The sequence below is a fragment of the Gouania willdenowi genome, chromosome 3 (assembly GCF_900634775.1).
Source record: "Gouania willdenowi chromosome 3, fGouWil2.1, whole genome shotgun sequence".
Lineage (NCBI taxonomy): Eukaryota > Metazoa > Chordata > Actinopteri > Blenniiformes > Gobiesocidae > Gouania > Gouania willdenowi.
In genome coordinates, this window is record NC_041046.1 from 20,003,118 (window position 1) to 20,018,333 (window position 15,216).

General features: G+C 36.8%; 1 protein-coding gene across 1 annotated transcript; it reads right to left on the bottom strand.

Moving 5' to 3' along the window:
- Nucleotides 1-1,055: 1,055 nt before the first annotated feature.
- Nucleotides 1,056-14,556, bottom strand: fbxo22 (F-box protein 22). Its single transcript, XM_028439656.1, has 7 exons — nt 14,371-14,556; nt 12,402-12,534; nt 8,787-8,874; nt 8,568-8,666; nt 3,998-4,150; nt 3,689-3,854; nt 1,056-2,731 (listed from the first exon to the last, which is right to left on the bottom strand). The coding sequence occupies exons 1-7, from the start codon at nt 14,499-14,501 to the stop codon at nt 2,338-2,340; spliced, it is 1,164 nt and encodes a 387-aa protein (XP_028295457.1). The 5' UTR covers nt 14,502-14,556; the 3' UTR covers nt 1,056-2,337.
- Nucleotides 14,557-15,216: the final 660 nt, after the last annotated feature.

Consider the following 15,216-nt stretch of genomic DNA (forward strand, 5'->3'; position numbering starts at 1 on the left):
CAACTTCACCTCCTGCAACATCTACAGATCATCAACTTTCCTTATACTTGGGGCTAACTGTAAGTTTTAAATCCCTGGTAAGATAATTAAACCAACAAAAACACTATTCTAGAAGAAAATAGAGATTTTAAATGTGTGGGAACAGATTAACTACCAATGTGCAGGTTAAATATGCATGCTTTACTGTATGTGTGGCAAGAAATGAGCAATTAGCATGTGTTGATCACATGATCATGTGTTTTCAAACCTAAAGTTACTTTTTGTAGCCTTTCAAATACATTAACTAAAAAAAATCCTCTTTATAAAACATTGTGTTCATGTAAACTGAGATGCATAAGAATTTCAAGATGCAAGATACTGTTTTATTTCTTGATGTCAATTTATTTTATTTTATTTTAAACTGTTTTTAAGTTGCCATTTAAATGATCAATAAAAATCAAGTCAAATTAAATTAAACATTATTCAATATCATTTTAACTGTATAGAATTGAATTCACTGTATTGTCTTTATTGAGAAGGTTTTTTTTTTTTTTTTCGGCTCCAGGAGGACTTTAAACCAGGTGAGGTTAAATGGTTCCTTGTAGAGTAAAGGTTGCAGACCCCTGAACAAGTGCTATTTTTTGACTGCATGAGGAAACCAGCATTTCTGAGGGAATTAAGCATATATAGCGAGAACATGCACGTTTCAAACAGAAAGGTAGTCACCCTAGGAGTCAAACACAGGGCACACTTGCTGAGGCAGAAGTGCTGGCCACAATTCAATCCAATCAGCTTGATTTAAACTGATAGAAGTGATTACATAACACACTTTTAATGGGATTTCCACTTTCTTCCACTATCTAGTTATTTAGTCTGTGTCACTGCAGGAATGTTATGAAAGGGCTTCATCAAGGAATTTCCTTTTGTCATTGTAATTTTTAATCTTTAGAATCCAAATTATAAGGAGTTGTAACTTGTTCTTCTGAACAGCCTTCAATGTTAACCAACAAATAAGTCTCAGGTACTGTGGGTGGGTGAGATTAATAAAGTTTCTCTTTTAAGAGAGTTCCAAGCCTTTTTTCCTTTTCTTATGTACTTCCCTAAACACCTTGAGCACTCATTTGCAACAGTTCACAGCTGTAAAATCACAAAACTATAATAACTGTAATTTATTGAGAAATTATTAGAACAGGCAGTATTTGGCATGTGTAGAAAATTGCAAAACAACCTTGTTTAAAAAGCCATTTTAACTATAACCACAAAAACATTTCAACGTTCACTTCAAAAACCATGAAGGAACAAGAAAATAGAAAGGAAATAATATCAGCTCTAGATTATTTTCAAGTTCTCGTTAAACTAGTCATTCTTGCTATTGTAGTTATTAAAGAAGATAACATTAATTGAACATCAGCATTTTTTTTAGGATGTAGAAAAAACTTCACCAACAAACACAAAGAACAGGAAAAGGTCATCTATATTCAGAGTTATGTGGGGAATAGTTGGCAGTAAACAAAATGTTTACAGAAGAAGGCTTTTAGAGCCGTTCAGGTTAGCTAACAAGCTAACTGCACAATTACAACGTCTTACTGCATGTGTTCAATGAGCTGGAAAATGAAAAAAAAAAAAAAAAAAAGGTATTCAATAAGTATTGTAGCATTTCTGTGAATTGTTCTTGTATTTTGACAGTGTTTGATAAAAGATAAAACACCCTTAACTCAAGGCAACAATCTGTCCTCAGATTTGACCATGACATAACGCTAATATTGTTCAAATAAATGTGATCATGGGTGAACTCACTTTAATCACATTCTGCACAATGCAGCAGCTCGGAGTTTAGTAAAAATACACTTCAATCAGATAAAAAGTGTTTTCTTAAGAAGTATTTCACAGTAGATCAACATTTAACTATGGGTACTAGTTTAACGTACGGTAGGTAGTTTTGAATATGAGCAATTATTTGGTCAAATATGAAAACCCCACACAGCACTCCAGATCAACACTGTGTGATTTTGCAGGATTTCACACATCTTATCCTAACATTTAGTAAATAAAGTGCCTTTGCTGAATCCACTACAATAATTATTAGCTTGTCAGCATGTCACTTATGGGCTACTTGGAGATATGCTTTGAATGTATCGTGAACCGCAGTAAAATATGAACTGTTATTTTACGAGTGCTCCATCATACCTGAAAGCGTTTAATATGAAACTGTGTTGTCAAAGACTCCATTGTACACTATGTTACATGTATCACTGACACATGGATAGGCTCACTGAATCCTTTTCCTACTTTTTAAGCAGAAACGGCGTGGCTCGTTAGTCCCAGCCTGTGAGGGTGTGCTGGGGGCTCATTGTAAAGTCAGCCTAGATGGACAAGAGTCATGACAGTGGTGTACTCGTGCTGCAGGCCGTCTGAGTCAGTGTCGCACAGCGTGTAGTCGTCTTTAATGATTCGGTCGCAGCCGATCTCGCCGTTGCCGAACAGGCCGAACAGCGGAGTGGTGGGGAACACCTTGTGGAACGCATGTGCCTCAACGTTGTCCTGGTTGTTGTAGTAGTTGTGGCCCCGCCCCACGCAGGCAAACATGAAGCCCAGGGTGTTCTTCTCGGGTATTTTGGTTGCTTTTAATCGCCGTATGGTGGCTTCAGCAGCCGTTGCACTGCTGACGTCTTGGTCCAGCAGCACTGAGGCCCCCTGCACCTTAGGGCCACAAAAGGCCAGGCCCACCACACCACACGCTCCCTGGCTACAGCTGCAACGACAGAGACGGAAGGGAAATAAAAGTGCTGCTAAGAATTAAACTTTAACATTTATTTTATTACAAAGAAGGACAGCCATGCTCATTCTTTGATAACATTTTTCATGAATGTTGAAGCACGATGTTGGATTTTTACAGCATGACATCCACTCACCAGTATGGGTGTGCATCTGACAATACCATATGATTTGCATGTCACAATATGATTTATCCCGATATATCAAGGTACTAAACAATACGATATATCACAATATCAATAATTATATATATATATATATATTTATATATATATATTTTTTTTTTAAAGTAACCATGTACATCTATAAAAGTGCCCAGTATGTTATATGAAAATAAAGTGCAATCAACTCCCAAGCTAAAATGCATTGAGCAGTGAGGTAGTTTAAAAGGATGTGACGTGGTTCACTGACACCTAGTGACTGGGTGTTTATGCTAATGCTATGCTAATGTTAGTGCAATTAAATGTTTTTTCGTTAAAAAAAACATGATTTAAAAGAAAAAAATCGATTTGGACATTTTTTGGATTGATCCGATAATCGTGCAGTGAAATACTGTGATATACACTACTGGTCAAAAGTTTTAGAACACCACACTTTTTGCAGTTTTTTAACTGAAAAAGTTTCAGTTTATTGTGTCATTGCACTCTGAAGTGAAAGCGAAGAACAAATAAGCAATTTCAGTTGAAAAATAAATCACACTCCTTGAAAAAGGCGTATTTGTATAATTCTGGAATGTACATTATTTTTCAGTTTTGGGTAACCAAACTTTTTATATAACCTCTGGCTGCTCAGGACTTACCTTTGTAGCATTTCAAGCTATTCATTGGACTTGCACGACGTGAATTGCAATAAAAAAATTGAAAAAATAAGGGTGTTCTAAAACTTTTGACTGGTAGTGTATCGCCGAGTCAATTTTTCTTCCACCGTTACTCACCAGTGTCTGGGAGGAGAGAAGACATTTTCTACAATCCCTCCAGCAATCAGAGCTTTGGTCTTGCTCAGAGGCTCTAGTATCTGGCTCAGGAATCTTGCTCCTCCAGATTTATACACTTCATAGACAAACAAAAGAACCACACGCAACTCTGGGTTGTCCACCAGTCCTAAACAGAACGACAAAATCCAACTGTATGATTTATTTGATCCATTTTAAGATCCACACGCACTGATCGTTTACTACAGACTTGTACTTTTCACACATTTTGCTGAAACATCAGCTCGACAGACAACAAACGTTTGCACTTACCTGCTTCTTTTAGAGCCATAGGAGAAAGGGTCTTCTTACAGAAGTGGAAGGGTTTGATCTGGACTCCTTCTGTGCTGGGAAACATGAGAGCAAAGCCGGCCTCGCCCTCCTGGTGCTCCTGGGGAGGACCGGAGCTAGAGCCACTGGGTGTCACTGCACAAAGAGCAGAAAACACAGGAAATGAATGCAACTTTCATTCATTTATTTGTTTCGAGCAGGGACACAGAAAAAAAACAAACTATTTGTGTACAAGGAAACCCCAACAGAGAACACACACAAAAATGTTCAGAACAAAATATGAGATAAGTTACAATTACCTTTTCAAATATCCACGTTCAATTACAATTCAGTTACGATTACAATGACCGACATTTTTCCATATTACAATTAAATTATTATATTTTTTTATCCCCTGAAAGTCAATTACCATTACATTCTCAATTGTTCAATTACAATTACTGAGTCGGAAATAAAGTACTCCATAAAACTTAACCTTCCTCTTGTGTTAGCATCTCTTGTGTCTTAAATCAAAACAAAAACACACAAAAAATATCTATCCCCTAATTTGTTTTTCATCCCAAGTTTTGCGTTAAATGAAAATGAATTATAATTGACAGATTTTATAAAATTTTCATGCCAATTACAATTACAAAGTCAATTATCTGAACTCAATTACATTTCAATTATGATAAAACACAGACAGATTTTCTTAAAATCACAATTACAATTATAATTACGACGTAGTTGTATTTAATTATCACTTACGCGATTACGATCATAATTTACTGCAACCCTGATGAGATCCATGTACACTTATAATAGCAATGAATAGTAGGTTTGTTTGAAAAGGAGTGGGAGGAACAAAGACTTATTGAATCCCACTCCCATTTCTTAATTTTAACTATTTTAACATATTGCTTCCTAATATGTTTGGACTTCTCATAATATACTAAACAAATACTAAACAGAATAGGAAAACTGACTTCTGCAAGACTTACAAAAATACAATGCAGTTCAGTGAAATGTCAAAAATGGTAATAAACTAACTGACATCATCATCATCATCACCATCATCATGCTCTATTTCAGACACAGGAGTCCATTTTAGGATCATAGACACAATTAGTATTCACAAGCACATACATACAAAACAGATGAAAACCATTATTATAAATGACAACTATAACAATGTCTCCACAAGAGCTTTGACGTGGATTAGTCAACAGCTGGTTGATGATCTGAGAATTCATCAATCCACAGAAACATTTACCGCAAACATCAAGTCTCTCATAAGAGCCTGAAAAGTGTGAACTAGCCTGTTAGCTAGCCTTTTTAAAGCTAGCTGACAAGGAGAGGCAGTATAGAGAGTTGTCCTTTAACGTTTTCTGAGCACATTGAACATATTGACCTGGGCATATACCGTAACATTCAACATTACCTGTACATGTCATCATTATCTTTCATTTCCTTCAAGTGACCTAAATACTTTATTTTGGTACTTACACTCAACACCTGTCCTGCCAGGTTAAAATTAGGAAAGTGTAGGCAGTTAATAGGTGGTATAAAGGTGTGTAGAAACAGTAGTGATAGACCGATACATCGGCCGATTTTTGTGTCTTTTTAACGTGCATCGGCCAATGTGGGCTGCTGCGTTAGCCGATTCGCCTTATTTACAGAGAGCAGAAATATTTTTTACTTGTTCTTCATCACCTGTTTTAACATTTGTTAAACATTTTTTACTTGTTGTCGTTCACTCAATTGTTTAAACTGAATAAATGTTCCTTTTTTTAACAGAAAATTGAGACTCGTACCATTTGTTATCATTATTGTGTAATTTTTATGATGTAAATTGAGGGAGCAAAAGTAGTATCTGCTCCAAATATCGACTCAAAAAAATTGGCAATCCGTATTGGTATCGGCGAAGGCTGATGGGAAAAAAATCCATCAGCCCATATCAGTCGATCCCTAATAAACAGTAAAGTATCACACTAAAAACCATTAAGATTAACCATGTTCTGTAACTCAAAGTGAAAACCAGTCCAGAATCTGTAGTGGTTTTTAAGGCTGCACAGCTTTACTTGGTTATGATGAGAGTAACTAGTAGCTTTAAGCCACTTTCTGCTTCACTAGTAAAGTCACTATAAACCAAAATTGAGTACATGTACTTTGAATATGAGTACGGTTGATATGACAGATATTTAATTTCAGCTCTAACCTTTACGAGTCACCATCTAGCGTTCACGGCTGGAACAGCACCTCAACGTGTTGACGTGAATCTGCTGTGACAAACATTTCACCATCAGAACAGTTCAGAACTGAAGAAGTGGAAACGGAAACTTCACACGATGCGCGTGACTCTACAACTCCAAAAAAACCATGAGTCAGCGAGATGGATCTTTCAAATTCAAACATTAAAGTTGTATTTAAATTTAAACCCATGTACCACTGTGCTTAAATACCACACAGCCTACTTCACTGTGTGAAATGACAAAAATATATTGTTCCCATCTCATTTGTTCAGATAAAAAATACGAATCATGGCATTCTGAAAACATCATAAAGGAAAATGTTTTTATGTATACCATAGCTCATCTTTTTATGACATACATACAGCTGCTCCACTATCATGCATAAATGATTAGGTGTCCCCTGGGCTATTCCGCAAATTTATTGCAATCTATACAAGCTATCCTATTACAGATGTAATTTAGCTGAATTAGATGCATGTGACGACCCTGTGCTGACCTTCAGCAGCCACATCACAGCGTGTGTGTGTGTTATCACAAATAGCCGTTAAACATGACAGACGATGGCGCTGCGATAAGCAATCATCTAGAGGAAAGAACGGCGGCTGATGGAGAGTCACTTCTCCTGAGGGTTGTAATTATACAGAGGAATGGGAAGCACGGCAGCAAGCGGACTGGGCCATCCGTCAGAACCCAGGCAGGGACACACCAGCCGTCGGCAAGGCAACAGCACTTTGAATTATAGCTCACAACTCACAGCTCAAACTTCAACTCTTCTTCTTCTTCAATATACATCCAAGATCATTTGACATGTCGCAACTACATATTTATGTTTGTATGATATGCTCAGTTACATGATAGATGGAGAGGAGAGTTTTCTACTTTATGGTAGATTTCTAAAGTTGCAGCTAAGTTGTAGGTGTAAGTGTGATAGAAGTGAGGAGCTATTGAGAGGCACCTGAAATACCTCATCCAGGGCAAAATGGCTCCAGTTATAAAGAACCACTCTCCTGCATGTCTCCCAGCTTCAGATGTTGAGACCAGTTTCAGCACTGGATCATGACCAGAGAGCAGGGAGACACCCAAGAAGGGTTTGGGCAAAGTCTCATCTACTTGTCTTTTTAAATACTGCTGCTAAGGAGGTATTATTCACAGGTGCTTATTTATTTATCTGTTTGTTTGTTTGTCTTTTAGCACGATTACGTTGAAAGTTCTTTACAAATTTTGACAACACTTTAACCAAAGATAGACCTTACACAATGGAAGATTCCATTACATTTTGGAGGGGATCTGGATAAATATACCGATTCTGGATTAGTTTAAAAAATACCTGTCATCATTGGCCAAAGTTCAAAAAGTCATATCTCAATTCATAAATGACCCACCTTTATGTAATTTGACTCAGTTATGTCAAATTGGTTCTTCAATTAGCTCGCCCAGTTTCACTGGGATCAGATCTATGGCATCACATTAGTTAAAAAAAAAACAAACACATTACACATTACAGTGTAAATACATTCAATAAGAGCTCTGCCTTCCATGAATACATGCAGCACCGCAGCCAGAGGTGCTGCATGTATTCATGGGGTGGAAGTAGAATGGAACAACACCAGCTCTACTTAGCGTTGAATTGGCTCTGGCCTAGAGACAGTAGGTGTTTTAAGGTGACCAATCAGAAAGAAGAGAAGTAGCAGCGACACAAAGGTTCCACCCTCTCCAAGACATTCAAGTGAGCATAAAGTGACTGTGCGCGTACACGAGGGTGAGAGTAGTCACTGAATTAACCTCATAGTGGGACTGCGAGCGCGTGCCGGCTTGCTAACTATGGGTTTTATGAGCACGGATGTTGTTTTCATGAGTAAGACTTTTTTTAAACTAATGTGATGCCATACGGGTCAGGATTGCGCTTTTCATTGCGATTAAAAAATTTTTTTAAAAATGCGGGTGCCCTCACATCTGGGCCTACTTTGTTGTTAACGGGGACAGAAACTTCTTCCAAGCATTTAAGTGTGAATGATCATTGTACCATGATCAGAATCACTGGTCCAGATATGCAAAAAGGAGATTTGGCACTGGGCGGAGCTTTGAGCTCTGAGTGCTTTTGTTCTTGGTTTAAATTCTTTGTATATCACTTTCAGCCATATTAAACAACACATTTACCCAAAGCAAAGCACTCATTAACATCACTACACACCTTCATTGAGTGGGTTTGCTATCCATGCTAATAAAACAAACTATATTATTAAATCCTGGTCTTGATTTGTCTGATTAGAGAAAGATTAATGCCATTAGAAAGAAGGATATATATTAATGCAGAGACTTACAGACTATGCCTGGTGCAACAACGCCCATGATGTCACATCCTTTGGGGAAAAGCAGACGCATTTCTTCCACAGGATCCTGAATGTGGGGACTAGTTTTTCCTTTGGCATAAAGAAAGAAAAGTAGTTTTACTGATGTGCACCGCTGTGCATGATTGTTAAATTCTGAGTTACTGACACCGTCAGTTGTGTCCACAGACACCTGATGACATGTATACCAACCTTTGCTCTGTCTGCAGTTAAAGCTCTGTCCATTGAAAGCCTCACAGTCCACCATACACAGAACCGTTTTAGGCAGCAGAAACACTTTCTGTGTGTGATCAGACAAAGAAAGGTTAAAAATACTTTAATATTCATTTATGACTGGTTAATATTCACAAGCCGCTCAGTCTGTTTAGGAGTCTTGCTACACTGGGTAGACTATTTTAGACTGAAACATGCACAACCAAGTCTGTCTCTGCCTCGTCCCAGTCATCTCCTTCTGAAACAACATGATTTTAATTGTAAAACCAAAGTCGTTTAATCTTATACTTGCCCAGATCAATGTTTTGATATTATATCTCAAAATCAAAGAAGTAAAATATCAAATTACACTTCACAGTGAAGATTAATACTTTCATATGAAACAATAAACAGAAACTTTGTTAAAGGGGACATATCATGCTAAATCCACTTTTTTAGCCCTTAAATGCATTTTGTTGTATATTTAGAGTGCTTAGAAGTACAGAAAAAATCAAATTAGTCTCTTCAGGTGCTCCGTAGATATCTTTATATTCTGTTTTGCTCATATTTTTCAATCTGTTTCGATTTTTCTATTCTCTATTACGTTTTTTTAACTATCACAGTATTTGCAGCGGAACTGCCAAATTAGTACATCAACTCCAGGCCCAACACTTCGAGCAATCCGCCATTTTTATTTCTTGCTTTTATTTTGTAGTCCAAGCTCAAGGATGCTGAAGTTACGAGAGGATAAGTCAAAATGTTTGGTTGTTGGATGTAGTAACCCACACGCTTCATTACACCGTCTCCCAGCATCAGAACCTTTTCAAAGTGCCTGGTTGAGTTTTTTTTTCACGGAAATGTAACCACATCTGTGGGTAAGGTCATTTTTGTGTGCGCGAATCACTTCAAGGATGACTGCTTCTGCAACCTCCGCCAGTATAAAGAAGGATTTGTCTGAAAGACTTTGTCTGATTGAGGGTTCAATTCCTTCTATCTTTGGAGACGATGAACAGAGCACTTCGGTAAGCTGTAAATAACGCTAAAAAGTGTGATGATAAGACGTCCCTGTCATTGTTTTGTTAGCATTAGCAGTTGCACCGTCTTCAGACTTCATATGTTAGCGCTGTGTGCTCGTTTTAGATCCTTGATATGGCCTACGTGATTTAATTTAAGTCTAAAGTTTTCATTAGTCATTTCATTTTGCCGTTTTTGTCTCCGAAAAGACTGTATTAAAATGCATTTCGTGACGTTAGCTTGGCGCTAGCGTTAGCTCGGTGCTTGTGTTAGCTCACTTGTTAGGGTTCTGCAGGTTCATCATCTTCATTTTCATCTCGCTCCACCAGGTCCGACTCTGGCTCAAACATGTAAGGCTGGATGGACAAGTCTTCCGTTGTTGACATTTTGTAAATAACCTCTGAATAAAAAGTTTATGCGCCGCTACATAGCCGTATCTCTTCTATCAAACTACAAAAATGGCCGAGCAGGGTGGAGTTAAACCGAGTGTCACCTGAAGAGGGGGCGGGGTATGGAGTGTCTCATTTGCATTTAAAGAGACCGCACCAAAACGAGTTGCTCTCAGAAGCACATCAGAAAAGGGGGAGAAAAGGGGCCTATGGAGCTATAATAATGAGGAATTCAGAACCAAGCATTGCAGTTCCGCTTTATACAGACCACAACTGTATGATTTATATGTAAAAAGGAAGGATTTAAAACCATGATACGTCCCCTTTAAATTAGAAAAAGTGACAGGACTTTCTTAAGTTGTTTTTATCGAAGACTTCTTCAGTTTTTATGCAATATCCACATGATAAATGCATGTAGTTAATACAATGTGTACAATGTAGTTAGCCCCTGTTTGTAACTTCAAACGGTAAAAAGACATTATAATTCTGAAAAAAAGACAAGTCGACTGTAAAGCAGGAGTCAGGATCGATCTTACTTTTAGCACAAGCTTTATTTGCTTTTCGGTAACACTTCAGTTTAGGGAACACCTATTAACCATTAATTAGTTGCTTATTAGCATGCAAATCAGTAACATAAGTACTTATTAATGTCTTATCCGGCATGGCCTTATTATACAACCAGTAAGCCATTAACTAAGAGTTTTTCCGCAATAACCTCAGAATTATTACTTATTATATAGTAAGTAAGGAAGTTGTTGGATATGAATTACGAGATCAACGTGCTAGGGTTAGGGTTAAAGTTAACCCTTATCCTAATCCTAACCCTAACCCTGTTTGGACTGAGAGACTGCCATTAAGTGTATAATGAGGCATTAATAAGAATAAGGCATTATTAATGACGTCTAATTAAGAGACAATATGTTATTAATGCTAATAAAAAACTAATAATGGTTGATAGGTGTTCCCTAAACTAAAGTGTGACCTTATTTTCTCATATTTTACCTCTCCTTAATCTGCCACGGTGGTAATATTTCCCTTGTGTTTATCTGTTTGTTTGTCTGTTAGCAGGACTACATCTGAAGCATTTAACTGCCTTTGACAAATTACTACCCAATGATAGACCTTAAACCATGGAAGGTTCCATTATATTTTAGAGAAGATCCAATTCAATACACTGATTCTGGGGAGGGTTGAAAACCCCTATCTCTCATCATTGGAGGGAAAATATAAAAAATAAATCATATTTCAGCTCATAATTGCCTGATCTTTATGCAATTTGACTTAAATATGATGGGTTGCTTCCTCGATTATCCCACTGAGTTTCATTCAGATCAGCCCTAGATTGTGCATTTCATCACCATTATCTTAATAAAATGGGCTGCCCATACATGGACCTACTGTGTTGTTATTAATACAAACTGTGGCTGAGATAGAATTGCCCCTCAGGGACTAATAAAGTTTCTATAACATCTAGAAAACATGATCAGGATCACTGATCCACATAACTGCCAATATCTGCTAAAGAGGAGATTTGGCTCTTGGTGAAGGTTTGAGCTCTCTGAGCGCTCTTATTTATCACTGCTACAATTACAGTATTTCTCTATGGTAAGGGAATGAATATTTAGTCTCTTAAAAAAGTAGGCGTGGCTTTCAATGACATAGGAAAAAATCAAATCAGCGGTGTACCAATTTAGCTCTATATAAAACCTTAAAAACGAGCCTGTGTTAGAGCTGGGCAATATGGACCAAAATTAATATCTCAATATTTTTTCTCAAAATGGCAATATACAATAAAAATCTCAATATTTTTAACTCAAAGTCTGACCAGAAAGATAATTCTGGGTTAAATTTGCTGATGCTAAATGCCACACAGGCACATTTATTAATAAACAGCTGATCAATATGTTCCACTTTAGTCTGTTTCTCCTCTAAGGGACAGCACGTGTGAGTGAGTTCTGTAGTGTGCCTTGTTTAGATGAAGGTCTGGGTTAGGACGCACTAAGTTATCCATCTAACTGTGCTTTTTATGCTGTTCTGAGAATTATAGAAAGCAGCGACTCCTAAAACAAGTATTTTAAAGCAAAATAAACATATATCAATAAAGGCGATATTGTAATTTTCTATATCACCAAAATAGAAATCATAATATATGTTAAATAATCTGGATGTATTTCCCAGGCCTAGTCTGTATTTGCAGCGTCTGAGCGTTTACCTCCACCTCCTGAGTCAGGACGCTGAGGAGGACGTGGACGTCGGCATCTGAGGCCCCACTGGCTGACACCCAGGCCAGCTGCTGCTGGGTCCTCAGCACTCTGCGGGCACAGTTCCTCCATAGCCTGCACACGCTGACAGAACCACAACATACACAGTTACACACACTACATGGGTAACCTAACCCCACAGAGACACCCAGAGCCCGTATAGGGTACGTGTCAAATTCAAGGCCCTCCAGAGCAGTGGTTCTCAAATGTTTTGGGCTAAGGTACCCGCTTTGTTCGACGACAACATTTATTAACATTCCCTTTATTTGATATGGACAACACAATTACATTAGTTACCCAGATGTATTGTTTTGAGTGTGTTAGCACATGTGCTAATTTAAAACAGTCTACACAAGGATTTTAAAAAGGTTAAAAGTAACAGAAATAATAAAAAAGTAAGGAGGAATTATGTACTGCACAAAACATTACAAAAAGAAAAGCAATATTTTAAGTTAAATACAGTCATTAGTTAAAGGACAGAACACACAGGCAAGCAAGAAACCAAGTAAAACTATTAATGTGAACACTGTTGTTTTGATTTACTCAGAACAGTGTAAAAAAAAAAAAAAGCTATAGAGCGTAATAATGGAATGAATAAGTGATAACAATAACACAGAATCTCATTTTGTAAATAAGTGGAATGAAACAGTATTTAGTGGCTCCTGGCTAGAATTATTTCTATAGTTTGCATTATTTTCAGTCATCTCCCTCCTGGTGTCAAACCAAGACTGACATTTATATTTTACAGTTCAGGATACTTTCTATCACCGTTATTATAATTAAATATTTTTACTAAACATTATAAAACCTTATATCTTTTAATGCTTTCATTTATTCATTTATTCATTTTCTCTATGTCAAGTACCCCCAGCAGTGCCATCACATAACCGTTGGGGTACACGTACCCCCATTTGAGAAAAGCTGCTCCAGAGCATACCATTTAACCCACAGGAGAAAGTAAAAATAACAGAAAACATGAATCAATGTGTAAATTATCAAATAATTCAGTTGTTGTAGTTATCTGAGTCCCACTAGCTTTAAAGAAACTAAATATTTGTAATCCTCCTGTGCTTTTACCACGTGACTGCAGTAAATTAGAGTTTTTTTTAATTTTTATTATTATTCTATTTTTTTCCGCCACAGTTTATCGGACTTCTTTGTGTTCCTTGTGGGTTCCCGTAGAGCCAGCCCCCTCTTTGTTTACATGTGTTTACCCTTTGAGTAGACTATATGTGTCCCACAGGCATGTTTAATTTTTTATTTGCACTATGCTGAGATGCTACGGAAAGAGTTTGTAATGTTTTTAATTGTAATGTTATAAAATATATCTGATTTCTTAATCAGAAAATTTAAGCTATTGTGAAGTTACTGTTGCACTTTTGCTTAAACCTGGATTGAAGCTTGAAATTGTTGAATGACAGAGCCTCATTTATTTTGGGATTGTTCTATGCATTTTAATTGTTTAGGACAATCACAGCAATAAAGTTGCACTTTTGACAATATAACTGATGTCTGCAGTCATTTTAAGTGCATTGGAAAAGAAAAGAAAAAATTGAAAATCGAATCGAAACTCGAATTTTTCTTTAAAAAATCGTGTATATATATATATATATATTTATTTTTATTATTTTTTGGCAAAATCGCCCAGTGCTATTCACAGTAACGTTGAAATGTGTTGTTATTCGACCAACTAAAATCTGTGGCTAACTTGAGCTCAAACAGCACGTATATGAACTAAAAAGAGTTTAACACCCCTAGCTTAGGGTAACAAAGATATGATAGAAGCACATTAAACCTAGAGTAATGGAGTTATCAGAGGCTCTTCTTTAGCCTCCTGGTGGTTTATGAAGCCCATTCAGTGTCTAACTGTAGTTTCTATTTCATGTTAGCCATGTCTGAAACTTAGCATACTTTCATTACCTGGAAACGCGGAGCAGCGACTTGGTCGGTATGAAGGTTAAAATCCTTTCCACCACTTCGGCAACATTGCTAAGCACGTATGACACCTTGTTCCCCAGGACGCAGTCCATAAAATCTTGATTTTCGCTCATATCTGTGTGGTTGTGGAAGTTCAGGTCAGGTACAAGTGAACTTTCACCTTTACTGTGTGTTGGTGGCCGCTGCCACAGCACACAGCACATTGCCCCCTGCGGTAGGGAGGAGTAACTACACTTACACAGTGGAACGATGATTGCACTTATTTAACAACTTTACAGTTATAATCAGAGGTGGTAAAAGTACTAGTCTTCAGTACTTAAGCAAAAGTATAGATACTTGAATACAAAATTGCTATAGTAAAAGTAAAAGTATTGAAGTTTCTCCTTTACTTGAGTAAAAGTAAAAAAGTACTAAATGTACATAAATAAAAAGTAAAACAAATGTCCCTTCAATAATAAACAAGACAGGGTTTTTAAACAAGCAAGTTATATATATATATATATATATATACATATATATTTTTTTTAATAACTTGTAGAATACAGGTACATGGAAATAAGTTAAATCTGTTACCTTTGAACACCTGGAGAATGTATCACTCATTATAGATTACATTTGTAAATAAAATGTTTTAAGAGAGGAAAAAAAATGAAAATGCTCAATTAAACCTAGAGCAGCTTAGAGTTTAACATGTTTAAAAACTTGAAAATGTTAACCTTAAAATTACCTGCCTAACAGAAAAAAGCTCAAACTTAAAAGGTCTTAAAAGTAACCAATTATTTTTAAAATGTAAGGAGCAGAAAGTTCAGATATTTGCTTAAAACAGTG